Source organism: Sinocyclocheilus anshuiensis, unplaced genomic scaffold (genome assembly GCF_001515605.1).
Source record: "Sinocyclocheilus anshuiensis isolate Anshui unplaced genomic scaffold, SAMN03320099.WGS_v1.1 scaffold1543, whole genome shotgun sequence".
In the NCBI taxonomy this organism is placed as follows: Eukaryota; Metazoa; Chordata; class Actinopteri; order Cypriniformes; family Cyprinidae; genus Sinocyclocheilus; species Sinocyclocheilus anshuiensis.
In genome coordinates, this window is record NW_015551074.1 from 288,313 (window position 1) to 304,993 (window position 16,681).

The 16,681-nt window shown below is 35.9% G+C and overlaps 1 protein-coding gene across 2 annotated transcripts in view; it reads right to left on the reverse strand.

The window, feature by feature from the left end:
- LOC107662190 (sodium-coupled neutral amino acid transporter 4-like) overlaps positions 1–13,788 on the reverse strand; it is a 30,608-nt gene extending 16,820 nt beyond the window's left edge. The window contains exons 1-7 of one of the 2 annotated variants that reach the window (XM_016452115.1): positions 13,632–13,788; positions 3,834–3,963; positions 3,549–3,636; positions 3,347–3,462; positions 1,309–1,382; positions 1,138–1,230; positions 971–1,052 (exon numbers count right to left, since the gene is read on the reverse strand). In XM_016452115.1, the coding sequence (XP_016307601.1) occupies positions 971–1,052; positions 1,138–1,230; positions 1,309–1,382; positions 3,347–3,462; positions 3,549–3,636; positions 3,834–3,963; positions 13,632–13,773 (725 nt within the window). In that variant the 5' untranslated portion in view covers positions 13,774–13,788. Of the gene's footprint in view, positions 1–970; positions 1,053–1,137; positions 1,231–1,308; positions 1,383–3,346; positions 3,463–3,548; positions 3,637–3,833; positions 3,964–7,590; positions 7,689–13,631 lie in introns of those variants that run through there. The other variant, XM_016452116.1, reaches the window with a different exon arrangement.
- Positions 13,789–16,681: the final 2,893 nt, after the last annotated feature.

Consider the following 16,681-nt stretch of genomic DNA (forward strand, 5'->3'; position numbering starts at 1 on the left):
AAAAAAGAGAAAATATCTGCCAATGGGGTCAGAAAAATATCCTTACTTTTCCTTTGAGGCTTATTTTTCTGACCCCAGTGGCAGATATCTGTTCTTAGCATAAGCTTGCTTAATTCTGATACATTTAAAAAAAAACAAGACATAATTTCTTAAATGTATTATTTGTAGTATTTATTTTAAATATATTCTAAAACATAATAATACATTTAAAAAAATATGTTTTATTTATTTTTTAATCCATTTAAAATAGATAGAAAATGTACAAATTTCACTAACAAGAAAAATAATCTTGTTTTCCCTTTGAATAAGGTTTATTTTTCTGAGCCCACTGGCAGATATTTGTTCTTGTTTTAAGCAAAAATATTACATTTTTAAGAAAACAAGTCGTAATATATTTATTAATTATTTAAAATATATTCTAAAGAATAATAATAATAATACATTTAAAAATTAAAAATATTTTAATCTATTTAAAGTAAATATAAAATGTACATATTAATTTCATTAACATAAAAAATCTTATTCTTAAAAACTAATCTGAATCTTTAAAAATAACATCATTTTGATACACTTTTCAGAAATCAAGACTAAATGCATCTTGATTTAAGGATGTTTAGATATTTGTAATGGTAAAAAAAGACCAAAATACTGAGGAAGAACATCATTTTGCAATGTAAACTCACAAATGCATGAACATTTAATTGAAAATTGCAAATAATGTATCCCAGTTGGAACATCTACAACAAAAAACACATTTTAGTTTTTGTTAAATAATATACAAATAATGAAAAAAAATTATATCTTAAATATCTATTTTGTACACGTTTAATTGATGCATCGATCCATATTTCTCTCCACAAACTCACTTCACAAACTCACACTGCAGCAAATTTGCATCATAAATCAGTTATTATGCTTTCATCTACTGCTATACAGACACAAATACCCGTTAAACATCACTGGGACTTACCCAGAGTCCTCCTCCAGCCCGCGAAAAGCTCGAATCACCTCCGGCAGCTCGTATTTGACTATGAACAGGTAGCTGGACATGGCTGAAGATGAACCAAACACATGAATGTCACATCACTCACGCTAAAAACTAAAGATTCAAGCTATTTTTCAAGATAACACCTTTACCTCCTATGTTCTGCAGAGTTATCGATCCAAAAGCTGCCATTTTTCCCGGCCATCCAAACGCTCTTTCTCCGAGCTTCTCGTAGATCAGCGAGCCTGGAGTCAGAGGAGATTATAGCATCGACTGCATGTTTCATATATTAATGCGTGTTTGTCATCTCTCCATAAACTCACCTCCTTCTTTGGCCGTCACTAGTAACAGATGAACGGAGTAAAGCGACAGGATAGCGACTCCAAGCAGGAGAATGCTGGAAAAACAAAGAAAAGTCAGAAATCCATTGACTAAAATATAAAACATCATGTGTTCAAATACATAGTCGTTTTTTAAACGTTAGGACGAAACAGTCTTAAAGTAATGTTTATGGAACGTTCTTATAACTTTAATATTTGATATACGTTCTCATAACGTTGAGAGGAAATGTTCCGGGATCAACATTCTTATGATGTTATTTGATGAACATTCTAAGAAATGTTTTTGTAACCCTTAAATAACGTTCTAATAACGACAAGAAAACTGGACATTATAACATTTTAAAATATTAAAAATAAACATTAAAGGTCCCATATTGTCAAAACTGAAATTTCCTGGCTTTTTTCACGATTACTGAGGTCTAGGGGCTATTTAAGTACCATATAAGTTTCAAAACAGTCAGTCCACAGTTAAATGCACACATCCTGCATAAAGTAGCTGTGATTTTTCACGAACCGTTGTGACTTCTGTAAAAAGTTGACGTTAGAACTACAATTTTTACAGCTACATTATTGTTCCAGCCACAATTAATCACAACAATGTATATACAATTACAAATGATTCTATATAAATCGTCAGTTTCTTGTTTTACACGCATGCACACAGACATTATTTCATACACGACATAGTCGTGAGATGCAAGAAACATAGACATATGGCAAGAAATCTGCCCATAACAACAAAAGACAATACTTTATTGAGCCTTTTCTAATAAGAAGTATGCGCTGCAAACGCGAGCATTTTTGATGATCGTTTCTGTCCAGTCTGCTCGTTTTATCGCGTTTAAACACAGCTGTGGTTGGTTTTTTGTCTGGCAGTGGCAGCAGATATGCGATCAAATTTCTAATTTGAGGCTGTATTACGTCGATTCTGGCACCCAACATCACAACAAGATGATATTTTAAGCTCCTTATGTAGCTGAATCTGCGTGGTTTGAATGGGCCTCCTCCAGTTTCCCCTTTGTTTTGCTGCCTCCAGCTAGCGCTGTGACGTCGCTGACCCTAGTTACCTGTGGTTGGACAGGCCGTGCGTCACTCAGAAAACAACAGGCCAATCAGAAGAGAGGCTCATGAATATTAATTAAACAGGCCAAAATCGACCTGTTCTCAGCAGAGCTCCTGAGAGAGGAGCTGTAAAAATATATTGAGATGGTTTTTGGTACTTATACCGCAAATATATATTCTTAAGAAGAAGTAGAATGTTGTAAGAAACGTTTTTGTAACCTTTAAATAACGTTACAATCGCAAGAAAACTGGACATTATAACGTTCGTAGAATATTCAATATAAATGTTTAAATAATGTTATATTTGGTGTAAAAATAAAGTTAGTAGAACGTTGGAAGAAACAAAAAAAATTAAATAACATTCTAATCACAACAAGAAAACGGGACTTTTTAACATTTTAAACGTTTTTGTAACCTTTAAATAACGTTTAATTAGGACAAGAAAACTGGAATTTTTAAACGTTCTTAGAAACTTGTTAAATATTTGTTATTTATCATACCTTCTCATATTTATTTTATTATTTTTTTAAACAGTTTTGTACAGTCATAATTTTGTTTTCATAAAATACGGTTTTGATGTATATATATATATATATATATATTTTTTTTTTCTTTTATTATTATATGTATTTTTATTTATTTTTAAATTTGTATTATATTTATTTTAAGCAAAAAAAAAAAAAAGGCAAAAAAACAATGAGGATCTCAATTAGGGTGACTGCATTAAATTTATACACAAATAATAAAAGAACCTAATTTAATTAATTACACTAAATATTTAGTTGAGAAAGAAGCGAAGACAATATTAATATGACTAGTGCCTACATTCCAACATATGCATTTCAAGAACCAGGATTAGGATTGGCTGAAAGTTCTGGCACATCATTAATATTCATGAGCCATGCTGATAAGTTCTATATCATGCTCCTCCCACTTTATACTTTATCCAAATACTCACACAAATAGTATGATGCCGGTGTTGGCCATGGCGAAGGACAGACCCAGAATTCCACTGCCCATGATGGCGTTACTGAGGTTAAAGACGGACATCCCAAACGACGTGTGACCCGGGTGCTGAGAGACAGAGAGAGAGAGGGTTAATCAACAGAGAGAGAGAGAGATAATGAATATGCTAATGAGTTTCAGAACAAGAATCTTACATATTCTTCTTCATCATATTTCTTCTTCTTCATGATGCCATTGGTGAGAAACTTCTGACTCTCTGCGTCGTCCTCATCCAGAAACTGGCTGTAAGCGACAGTACGAACACGTGAATTCAGACACCTTGTTAAGGCATTTGCTCTGCTTGTTTGCGGTTACATGATGAATCGATGCATGAATATGTCAGCATATGTCCACATTTCCCATCAAACTATGCGTCACAATGTTCTGCATGTGGACATCAAACAGCGTCAGGGTAAAACACACACAGCAGTGACTCTGACCTGGCCTTCTCTGAATCGATGGGTGTGAAGCGATCGTCCACGCTGCTTTCGTCATCCGCCTCCATGCTCACTTTCTTCAGCTCCAGACGGTCCATGTTTACAGCAGAGGATTTCGTCTTTGGGAAAAGAACTGGAAGAAGCACCAGAGAAATTTGGTTAGAGCTGGAATCGACACCAAGGAGCAGCTCAAATATAAGATCAATACATCATTCCCAGTGTCTTCATGACTTATGACTTTTTTAATCATAAAGAATGAGTTCATGTATCCAAATTCTGGCAGGTTAACTATTCCTACGTTCATGCAAAGTGACCCTGAACCGCTCCTGCTAAAGCAAGTCAACATATCAACATCAAATGTATTGACTGAGACTCTGAACATGTTGTGATAAATCAATCGATATAACCTCAACACAAAACAAATCTGGCCTGGCCTGCTGTTTTCCACCAATTTCAAGGTTGGTTGAATGCTTGTATTTAAATGTATTGCCATATTGGCTGATTCAACATTCAACAAGCGATGCAATTCTGGGTCCATCCTTGTCGTTGTCTAATGACAATAAAACATCTGTCTGACAGACAAGTTAGTGCTACATTATTGACATTTTGCTGGTTCTTTGCCCACCAGTTTCAAGGACCACCAGCAAACATGATCTTTCACCCATGGACAACGCACACAGATCGACGTCACCCTCCATCTACAGCGGTCTGTTGAGGCACCACAGCACCTACGAGGGACCTTTAATGCAAAACATCTTCCAAATATGGCAAAATAGACAGTGCATTTGGCATGAGAGATCGACGAAACAAGATCAAGAAATGCTACAAGCCAGATTTGAGCTTGCATGAGCTCAATAACTGATAAGCCATGGCTCCAACATGCTGATGGTTCATAAAAGATCATCTAGTTCTTCTGTCTGTATCAGTTTCTATTTTCAGCCTCAGAAAGTCTCTAGTTCAACCCTACCCTAACCTAGTTTGAGCTAACAACTTAACTGCACATTAATAGAGAGAGAGAGAAACACTGATCTATTATCAGCCACAAGGTTAATAATTTTTTAAAATATATATAAATTTATTAGTCCACTTTTTATTCATTTGATTTCAGTTTTCATTCCATGATTGTTATTTTTATATTCAGTTCATCCAATTATTTCAATTTAGAAATTTGAAGTTTTCACATTTTTTATATACTGTATATTAACAACCTTTATTAGCTAAAATCAACAATTGCTCGAATAATTTCAGAGACATAATAACATTACTTTTTATGTATAAGATACTCTTTTAGACAATTTATAGTACGGTTCACTACAGCACAATAACCCTGAAAAATACACAGTAAATAACAGTAGTACAAAAACTGACCTTTTCATGGGCTATTATGACTAAAACTAAAAAAAAAATTGGTACTTGAAATAAAATAAACTTTAACTGAAATAAAATACAATGAAAAAAATAAAAATATATATATTTTATTTCAGTTAGTTGCCCAGGCAACATTTCTCATTCTCAGGTGATAATAAAATGGTACTAAAATAAACAAATACTGAAACAAAAATTAAATTCATACATGTAAACATAAAAATAAAACATTAAAATAAAAACAGAAAATATACTAATAAAAACTATAATATAGTATGTCAATGATACTAAAATAACATTGGTTTGAACCTAGAGTCTTTAGTTAGCAGCTCAGATCTTTAACCACTAACACAGTTTAGTAGACAGCGCCAGTGATATGTTATCATTACAAATCACACACGTCACTATTGCTGGATTCAGCGTTTATTCCCTGCTGAGTACTGCTGTACGACTCAGTGTTTTGCTCCAGGTCCACATAAAGGCTGTGTTGTTCAGTGTTTAGGTTGAGGACTCATGTATCTGTGTCTGATCCGCTCCATGACGCACTAGCTCTGGAATCAGCCGCGTTTAGCCGCGCGCCGGCACACACCTGCTACGAGCGCACACCGCACACTGGCCTCAGGTCAGCTATTTCCAGCCCATGCAAGGCACAAACAGTCCTGAAAACCATTTCCTGAGCATCCAGCAGGACGGAGAACATTACATAAGACTCCGATGAGCCGGTTAATAAGCCAAAACACCGCCAAACAATTCTTACACCCAATTACCCACAATGCTCCTCTTCACCAACACAAAGCCCTCATTGATAGGATTCATAAACACGGCCAGAGAAACTAGACTCATGGAAATATTGCACAGGACTGAGAATGAACGCAGATGTGGTGCATTTACTGGATTCACACCAGAGAACAGTTTTACAGAGAGTAAACTGTTTTTACTGTGTGCATTCATGCTACGGCTGGACTGTTAGACATTCAGACAGTTACTGCTTCTAGAGAGCAACAGCAATATGTCAAAACACACCAATGTTTAATTGAATAATAATACAAATCAGAATAAACACTTCTGCCAAGTAATTCATTAATCTGGCTGTTTATGATTGACAAGCAACTCAATGCATTAATATAGAATGATTTTACAGCAATGCATGAGTTGGAGTATGTTTCAAGTTTAATTCAACGTATTTGCCCTTTCTTTGAATTTACTAGCAATTGTTTTATTCCAATTTTTTCAGTGCACCGTTTAAGTATTTCAATTACTGGATTATCAAAAATAGGCAATGCCACATAATTGTTTACATTTTTTAAAATTGACAGCAAAAACAAAACTATTTGTTAATATATATTACATATTCCTCGACTGTAAGTACCTTTAGATCTGATCCTATATGAATAAATGTAAATAACGTTACCATGACTCATACACTCAGAAAAAAAAAAGGTACAAAAGCTGTGACTGGGGCAAAACCTTTTAAAAGGGCACATTTTGGACCTTTTTTTTTACTCCTAAAGGGTGCATATTAGTATCTTAAAGATACGTTATCTCACCTAAAAAGTACATATTAGTACCTATATTGTACAAATTAGTATCCTTTAAAAGGGTACACTTCAGTAACAGCGTTTGTACCTTTTTTTCTGAGAGTGCAGCATAGCATGAAAGAAAATTCTGGTTCATTAGTCTGAACTAAGGATTTAAACATGTGACTTCAGCTGAAAGACATCAAGTCTAAGAACAAACTCCAGCCTTGTAAAATCAGCCTAACCAGCAAAGAGGAGACAAGTCTGTTGCAAAAGACCCAAACAGACACTGTTAATGAAATATGACCACACCTTTAACTCCAGTACACACTGAGAAACGCCGAGATCTGTCAGTCTTAAATCACATATTTGCAGCAGCTCTCAACCCAACAAAACTCATTTGGATTTACGACCCAAAGCAGAAAAAACAGTAGATGAAATGCCTCAATCGTTTGTTCATGACAGCAAAGACATCAAATGGAGAACCTCAGCATCTCAGACATTTCTCCTGTAATCTCATGCATTTTGGAGAAACGATAAAATAAAACCATCAAAACCAAACTGTTAACATGCAGTTCAAGTGAAACCTGTGTGGACTGGCCTTAAACCTGTCTAAGTTAGTTGTGCTGTCGTCATGAATGTCTCCAAGCAGCTGGAGCTGACCTGAGTGTTTTACGACGAGAAACACTCGCTCTTCAAAGGGAATGTCTGTGTTTGTGCTTGAACCAGCATTCTTCGATCTGTCGGCTGGACGCAGACCACACACACACACACACACATGCACTAAAGCACCAACACTGAGCAACCAAACGCAAAACCCACAGATCTCCTTATTCAAGTCAAGCTTATAATGTATTAATGGTGGTTTGGTTACTCACAATGAAAGCCGGTAACACGCAGGACACTAGATGTGCTCACAGATCAAGGATGAGCTTCGTTTTTAGCCCTGGAGGTGAGTGGAAGCTTTAAAGAGCATTGGGAGGGCCCACGTCATCCAATCGGAACGCTCCTATTGTCAACCACTCAGAGCGAAGCTCCGCCCCCACTCCCCTCCACCTGCGTCACTGAAGGGCACACAGGCTTCCAGAAATGAGTTCGAGATAAGGCGACGTGTTGCATCAACTTCTGTTTGCACTGGGGCAAGAATCTGGGGTTGCTCGGCCTCACGGATGCAGATATTGAAGACTCACTCTGGGACGCCAACCAGCAGTCGCCAATCTGCATACGCTTCTGAGGTGTGTGCAAACACACATACGGACACACACTCCGGGGTCACTGATCAAAAACCCAGAGACGACCCGACACTTCATTCAACTCAGATCAGAAATCCTACTGGCAGTCCACCTGACAGATTAAAAGACATGCTACATTCCCAATTATTGGGATATTTCGTAAAAAATATATATTGAGTAAATTACATGTTCATTTTTTTTTGTATTATGTATTTATAGTAATATATCCAGATATCAATATCAGCCATTGAAGTGCCAAAAATTTACCAACAAATTAAATTATTGGTGAATTTTGAAAGAAATTTAAATAAGTATTGTGGAAAATATGTATTCAGCTAATTTGTTTGTATCATGTAGTTATAAATCAACATTATATCCAATATCATCACTCAAGACATCTAGATAGCAATATCAGCTATTGAAAAATCCATCAACGCTGATTGAAATACTGACCACCAATATACTAGTAGGATATATTCCCAATTATTGGAGAATTTTGCACATAATATTGCACAAAATACATATTCAGCTAATCTTTTTGTATTATGTAGTTATAGATCAGTATTATATCTAATACCAGCACTTCAGATCTCTAGATATCAGTATCGGCCATTGAAAAATCCATCAGCGCCAAATGAAATACTGACCACCAATACACTAGTAGCACACATTGCCAATTATTCGTAAATTTTGGTAAATAGTTAAGTAAATATTGTGTAAAATATGTGTTCAGATAATGTTTTTGTATGTTATATAAATAATGACCACCAATATACTAGTGTGCTACATTCCCATTATTTTTTTGATAATATTATGGTTACAATTGTGTAACATATGTGTTCAACATCAACATTATATCCAATAGCAGCACTCCAGATGTCTAAAAAAAGTCCATTAGTGCCAATTGAAATACTGGCCACCAATGGTTCTGCATTCCCAATTATTGGTGAATTTCAGTAAATATTTAAGTAAATATTGTGTAAAATGTGCTCAGTTGATTTCTTGTATTATGAAGTTATCATTACATCAGATAGCAGTACTCCAAATCTCTAAATATCAATATTGGTCATTGAAAAATCCATCAGTGCCAACTGAAATACTGAGTTTTATAGAATTAGTACTGTAACTTGCCATTTAACAGCTGCTTTTATCCAAAGTGGAGAACTTATTACAGGCTAAACCACCCTGGAGCAACACTGGGTTGGGAAGATCTAACCAGCATCCTTTAATCAGCATGCCACATCATCCCAAACATATAATCCCAGTCAAAGCAATCCAGCCATTCAAGGTGATGCATTTAAAAAACTTGCTACACACAAAATAAGACAAATTATGGACATTGGGCTTTTCAACTCCTACATCATGACTGCGTCTGAATGTCGTCACGTGTTATAGACTGTAAAATGCTAGTCAGAGTAAAAAGCCAATCTTACTGTCTTGATGCAGGTGCTCCAATCTCAAGGAGAAAGAGCCTTCCTGTGCCGAGAGGCCTTTCCTTACACGGAGACACTCAACACTCTCAACACCACGAGCCAATCAGCAGCTCCGGCTCAAGGGTCAAACACACAACGCTCCACAGAAACACAACACCTCACACTCACAGAGTACTGTATAATAGATTAAATAACTAATTTGCTAAAAATACAGATAAACTTTACAGAAAGAAAAATCTAGTTGCTTCAACCTCAAAATAAATCCAAATATCTCACCCTCAAACAAACCAACACTTCAGACAGAGTCTGAAATAAGCACTCGACCAGTGCCCCAAAAATGAACCCATAATTATTTGTTATTTAGAGACTATTTCTTATAAGAATGAGAGCCAACAACAACAAAAATGTACTCTAAACCAGTGTTGCCAACACTTTTTCTACAGTACACTCTTCAAAATCTTCATAATGGACCCTTTGCTAGATTTTAACATTCATTTTTAAAGTGTAGCAAAGCTTTTTATATTTCTATTTAAAATTAATGTAGATTTATATAACACTATACTTTGGACCTTGGCATTCAGTTTCAGAAAACTAGTTAAGTGAGTGTATGTAATTTTGAAATGTGAAAATTTTGAAATTTTTCTCTCTTCTAATGCAATCTATTGTTGCACTATTGTGCAGATTTGACATTTTCTGGGATAATCCAATGCACGCTCTAACATCTGAAAACTTCAAAATGATTAAAATTCTCGATGCTTAAAATTTCAAACATTGTTATCATTGAATTTAAAATCAGGTAAAACGGCATTATGTTCCTGGATCACATGGTTCAGGCATTGTAAACAGAAACGTTAGTGCAACTTTGAGCTGATGGTGATGCTAGACGCTTTGAGATAAAACCCCCAAATTTGGCATAACAGTAGCTGAGATGGTCCTCATTCAGCGTGCCAAATTTCACAACTCTTTATCATAAAATCTTTGGGCTTCCGCAGATTTACCGCCAGCAGAGGCGGACAGTAGTGAAGTATTTTTACTCTGCTGGAAAAGTATATAATTTAATTTAATACTTAATTACATTAGAAATCTATTACTTTCTTACTTTTACTCAAGTAAAAGTAATTAAAAGATTTACTTGAGTACAAGAAAGTACTACATTTTTAATGCTCTTAAGTATTAAAGGTAAAACGAACAACAACTTTTATTTATGAAATGAAGTGATACTTTTTAAATTTACTTGAGTAAAGTAAAAATACTTCACTACTGTCCGCCTCTGACCGCCAGCAGAAATGATAGAAAGAAAATACGTTGCTACACACCTTTGGTGCTTGACCTCTACGAAAACTGCTTGACGGATTAAAAAATAAATTGCAAATACAAAAGCCTGACAAAGAGTTTCAGATGTTTATTTTCTGGTTGTCATGTCCTTGGTTTCATCTCTCTGTCCAACATCTTATCAGTCTATTGATTTGCTCATTGCTTGTGACATCAGTTACGTAGCAGAACACATAATGGACTGTCCTGAGCTACTCGTGTTGAAAATAATGAAAGATGAAGATGAATGAAGGCAGAGCCATATCTAGAGACATGAGGATAGACTATTTTCAAGTGAGGCAGTCAAAAACCACCCAGAAAACTCTAGTGTTGTGCTAAAAACTACTAAGTAACCATATATCAATGTTTTGGCAACTGTCCAAAACACTGTAGCATTGCAGCACTGAGATTTTCCATGGTCAAAAAAAGTCTAGTTTCATAAAGACACCTCCTGATAATTATGATCATAATTAGCATGAACATCATGTCCAATTTGAATCTGCTGACAAAGGCCAATTAGGCGATACTGGAAATTCTGGGCATCTCTGCTTTGGCTCGGTATGACAGGAACATTGTGGCTTCATCCGTGTTTGTTCTCTGAGGTTATTTCGGTCATCGAGTTTGCACCAAAATTACAGTTGGGTCCAAGAATCAGCTCTTTTTCTGAAGCGCTTTCATTATTGGAAAATACACTGAACCCATGATATTGAACCATTCATTCTTTGAATTGCAATCAAAAATAACTACGCGGTGATATATACAGTTATTGTCAGAAAAATTACTGTATTTTCTGGAATAAAGTTTGCTTTTTTATCATCTGAAATGTGATGCAACTTAAATTCCAAAGCAACTTTTATAATGCAATTTACATCAAGCACGCAAAACGTTAAGATTCATGCAGAATGACAGAAGTTTGTGAGCCCAAGTTTATTTCACACACGCCGCTAGCTTCAGTTTCACTTTAAATTTATTTAGGCTAAATTTCTAAATGTAATAATAACGCAGCTAATAGGGAATGTTCTCAGAACGTTCTGGCAAGGTTCTCTCAAAGTTATGAACAAATGTTATTTCAGTAACATTCGCTCAAAAGTTATCTGGTCTTTAATAACGTTCTCGAAATGTTAGCATAAAAACATTATTTATACATCATTCATGGAACATTTTTTTCCTCAAACGTTTTAATTGGACGTTCGTCTAACACTTTTTAAATGTTGCTACTTGTTTTAGAATGTTCAGAGAATGTTCAAAAGTAACGTTCCCATAATGTTTGCAAAATGTTCCCTTAACATTCTTATATTGAAGACATTTTTTTTTTTTTTTAACATTTAAAAAACAGGACATTTTGAATGTTCAGAGAACATCAGAATACCGTTTTCATAACTTAATGGGAACATTAGCAAAATGTTCTTAGAACATATTTTGTTAAATGTGTAGACTTGAATATAATTCATAATGCAATATAAGATCAAACAGCTCAGTTAAGTACACTAGAATACACTGATCTGACTCAAATGATTGACGGCTATCATTCAACTGAAACCGGGCACGCAGGTTAGCTCAGAAACATGACATTGCACTGTTTAAATTGTGTAAGTGAGCAAGGGAATGTTTACTTTGACCAGTTTTACTGTGCTGGGCCTTAAACAACCCGGAGTGAACGCACAAAAAGTTCATGAATATGACGGACGGCTGAGGCGCCATGATGTGTTTGGATAGTGAATTTGATCATAAACTGTTGTTGCCATATAGAACATTAAAAAAAACAAAAACAAAAAAAAAATCTTTATGCCAAACAAACAAACACATCTCAGTTAATCATAACCAGTTCATGATGTTCTGTTCTGTTAATGACAATAATTACTTGTAGCGCTCATGAATTATTAAAGGTCCATCCAGTGTAATGTGTGTGTGTGTGTGTGAATGAGTTCAGCATTGGTGGGCAGAATGTTCTGGATTAGCATAAACCTTATTACAACTGCAGCGCATGGAGTTACTCATTCTCATTCTTATGCACTGCTACTTTGCCAGTTTAGTGTTTAAATGTAGTTTTGCAAGCAAGCAAGTCGACTTCCTAAAACTACTCATACATGCTCATCAATATAACAATGAATAGGTGGATTTTGTTCCTGTTTTGTAAGTGGCTAAATGGGTCTGCTGAATGCATAAAGGATAAGAGTGTCTGCTAAATGCATACATGTAAATGCAAATGAAACAGGAACAATATTTTCCTCTGCAAACAATTGTAAAGCTCAAATGTGTTCCTTTTATAAAGTTCATTTGTTTTGCATGCCGTTTCCTAATGGCATTTCACCACAAACTAGGATGTGCATCACAAACACACGTCTTCCAGGCACAGAACTATAAAAATCATACAAATGTTGTGAAACACTTGATATAAGAGTAACTCTGCGCATTGTGTGTGTTTAAAGCTTTTAAAGCTGCAGGGTGGATTGATTGACTGATGCAACGAGCTCCGGCGCGCGCCAAACACAAACGCTTTGTGTGCGTGAAACCAACACAATACTGTTCCCCAAAATATTTCAAATGCACGCTGAAAACACAGTGTTTGGAATATATCGTTCAAAAGCGCGCTATAATGTTTCAAGCATGGTGCTTTAACGTTTGCACGCGCGTGCGTGAAAAAGCGTAACTCAGAATGTGATTTGCGCAAAAAATACAGACAAACTTTACTTCTTTGTCGTTTCATGAGCCTTCACACAATTTTTATGTTTACAAACATTAATATAACCTAAGTAATAAGTATAATATAAGTGCTCGTTCTGTGAAATAATAATAATAGCAATTGAGAGCGGTTTCCTTTTCCATTCAGTGATGCCTCTGATGGATCTCGCGCCAGCGCCAAACCGTGATGCTGCAAAGGCGCAACATCAATGTTTCACTTTCATTCTGGTATTAAATGAGTGTCTGTGTGTATGAACCCACCTGGATCCTTCAATGAGTCAGCGCAAAGCTCGCAGGATGAAGAGAAGCTGGTGGCGCTCCTCGAGATCAGACCCGTTTGACTGACTGGGAGGAGCGCGTGGAAATTTCCACCATGTGATGATGGCAAACCCTCCACGAGCATCAAATTACAGCAACAACACACACACGGTTGGCTAATGGTCGGGGGTCTCTACCAGAGAAGGTCATCATGAGGGGCTGCGTGAGTGTGTGTGTGTGTGTGTGTGTGTGAGAGATCATGTTGGTCCTCAAGGGTGTTTGGGCAGTTTGTGTTCTGCCAAGGCTTTTGTGAATCGTGAATCATTATTTTTAAGCCTTCTTTAAGTTATTTATTTTATTTTATATTTTGCTCAGCCTCACATTTCAAGGGTGTTTGGGGTGTTTTTGTTTTATTACGGCTTTTGTTAACCATGGTTTCATTTTATTTTATTAATTTTCTTTATTGTGATTATCTTAAATTGCTTTATTTTATTTTATTTGACACCACATTTTTTTTTTACTTGACTTTGATGTATTTATTATTATTGTTTTACATTGCCTTTTTATTTCTTATTTTATTTTATTTTATTTTATTTTATATATAGGCTAACTATAATGCTGTCTTTTTAAATTATTTTTATTATAGTCACTGGAAAAATAAATTGTAGAAACAATTTTCGCTCAGAAATTGCTAGTAAATTTCACAAATAATTACAAAGAAATTAACACATTAAATAACACACTGAATTAAAAATGAAAGACCTACTCCAATATTCTTTTTATTTATAACTTTGAAAAATCATTTTTACAGTACTGGCATTACTGTTTCTGTTTTATTTTTAGATGCTTGTAGGCTATGTAAACTATCATGCCAATAAGTACTTTAAGAAATTGTTTGATTGCCAATTTATTTTTCTTCTTTTTTTTAAATACATTTTTATTTATCTTGTGCTGTTATTTATTTAGTTTAAAGCTGCACTATTGGTATTTTTTCAGGAAACTGAAGACATCTCTGATCAGTCTCTGAACTAAATTCTGTTCTGTTCTTTTGTCAACCAGCTGTAAATCAGCATCAGGCCAGAACTGACTAATCCAATTTATCAATCTCGAGTCTCATCAATGTGTCATAAATCACAAGGTTTTTGCAATCTCTTTTTAATTGTTGAGCAGTGATCATGTTTAGTCCGTTATCAGAAGGACATTTACACACTGCCAAGTGGATTCAGATGACTTTGCATTTCTGTGAGTGAACCGATCTCTCTGCCAGCTTCACTCATGTGAATACATGTGCGTGTCCTTGAGCGAAATCAAGCACACTCCTCCAGACTGAAGTCCATGCAAAGCTTCTGCAGAATTCAAATCATGCTAATGAACAGATTTCTCCAGGGGTTATTTGGAAATGCAGGGTGAGACTGAGTGGGATACAGTATTCAACATCAAGCATGAATTCATTTTCAATGCAAGAATACATACTGCATAAATAGTAGTACAGTAGTATGCTATTCCAAGCGTAGCAGAACGTAACAGACGTGTGTTTCCGTAGGTCTGTTGAGATGAGCAGAAGGGCAGCAAGCGTACATCATACAGGAAGCGACTGCAGGTATTTTTGGATGGACGTTACATTAGCGAGTGACCCACAAAGCAGAAATAGATCTTTGTTCAGCGTCGAGCACTGACAGCAGACTGACATGTCTGTTATAGATCAGACTGAGTGTCGACCATCTAAGGCAGGGTTCCTCAAATCTTGCCCTGGAGGGCCAATGCGCTGCAGAGTTTAGCTCCAACCCTGATCAAACTCGCCTACCTTTGATTTTCGAATGATCCTGAAGACATTGATTAGCATGCTCAGGTGTGTTTGATTAGGGTTAGAGCTAAACTCTGCAGGAAAGTGGATCTCGTGGGCCAGATTTGAGAATTCCTGATCTAAGGTATGATCCCAAATCACCAAAATGTGTTCTAAGAACATTTTGTTAACGTTCCCATTAAGTTCTCTGAAATTAATGTTCTGTGAATGTCCAAAAATATCCAGTTTTTTACATGTTTTAAATATATTTTTTCTTGGTTTTGCAAACGTAAGAGAACATTCAATTTTTATTAATTTGAAAACGCTATTGGAATGTTACATTTGAATGTTCTCCGAACGTTCTGAAACAAGTAGTAACATTTAAAAAACTTTCCATGTTTTTGTGCTAACGTTTTGAAGACCAGATAACTTTGAATGAGCGTTCTATTAATATTACTGGGGAAAAAAAGTTAGTAGAGAACTTTGAGAAAGCGTTTTGAGAAAGTTTCCTGTTAGCTGGGATGCATTTTCATCAAAGACACAGAAGGAAAGTAAGCATGGAGATTCTTAACTGAGATTGAACCTCATCAAAGCAGCACCTGCTTGTGTCGTACAAATAGTGCTCTACATGTAAAGTATATTGTACTTGAGAAACGGAAACCATGAATTTCTTGGATTAACTTTTCCATGACATTGCTTTATTCCTGTTAAAGGCACAATTTGTAATTTTCGCTGCTGGAGGGCGCATATTCATAATAAACAAAGAGGCAAAGGCGTAGTTTGATGACGCTGTGACTGAGTGTGGAATCATGAGAGTTGTGGTCTTCATCCCCACAGCCGATGCAATCCGACGGGACTCGGGCAGAAATCATGTTCATGGTATAGCTTTTATTATGCCACAGTCGAGCGTTTCTGCTGCTTCCGGTCGTGCGTATGTGGGGTAAAGCAGCTGTTTTATCATACTAGATACATTTGAAAGTTCTGTTATAATGCTACTCTGTGCGGTCGTCACCGGTCTAATAAAACGCACAACATATTAAAGCGTCTTTGGTGTTTCCATGTTTTCTACAAAACAAAATTTGACGGAAACGAAAAAACCCCCCAGAAATCGAGGGGTTATGACGTCATTGGCAGGCGACACAATGACACTATGGTTTCGCTTTCACAAGAAAGCACACAGCGCCTTCACGACATTGCGGCAGCGGCAACAATACTACAGCCAGAATAAAAGTTACGCCTTCTTTCTTTGTGTGAACATTTGGGCGGCGTT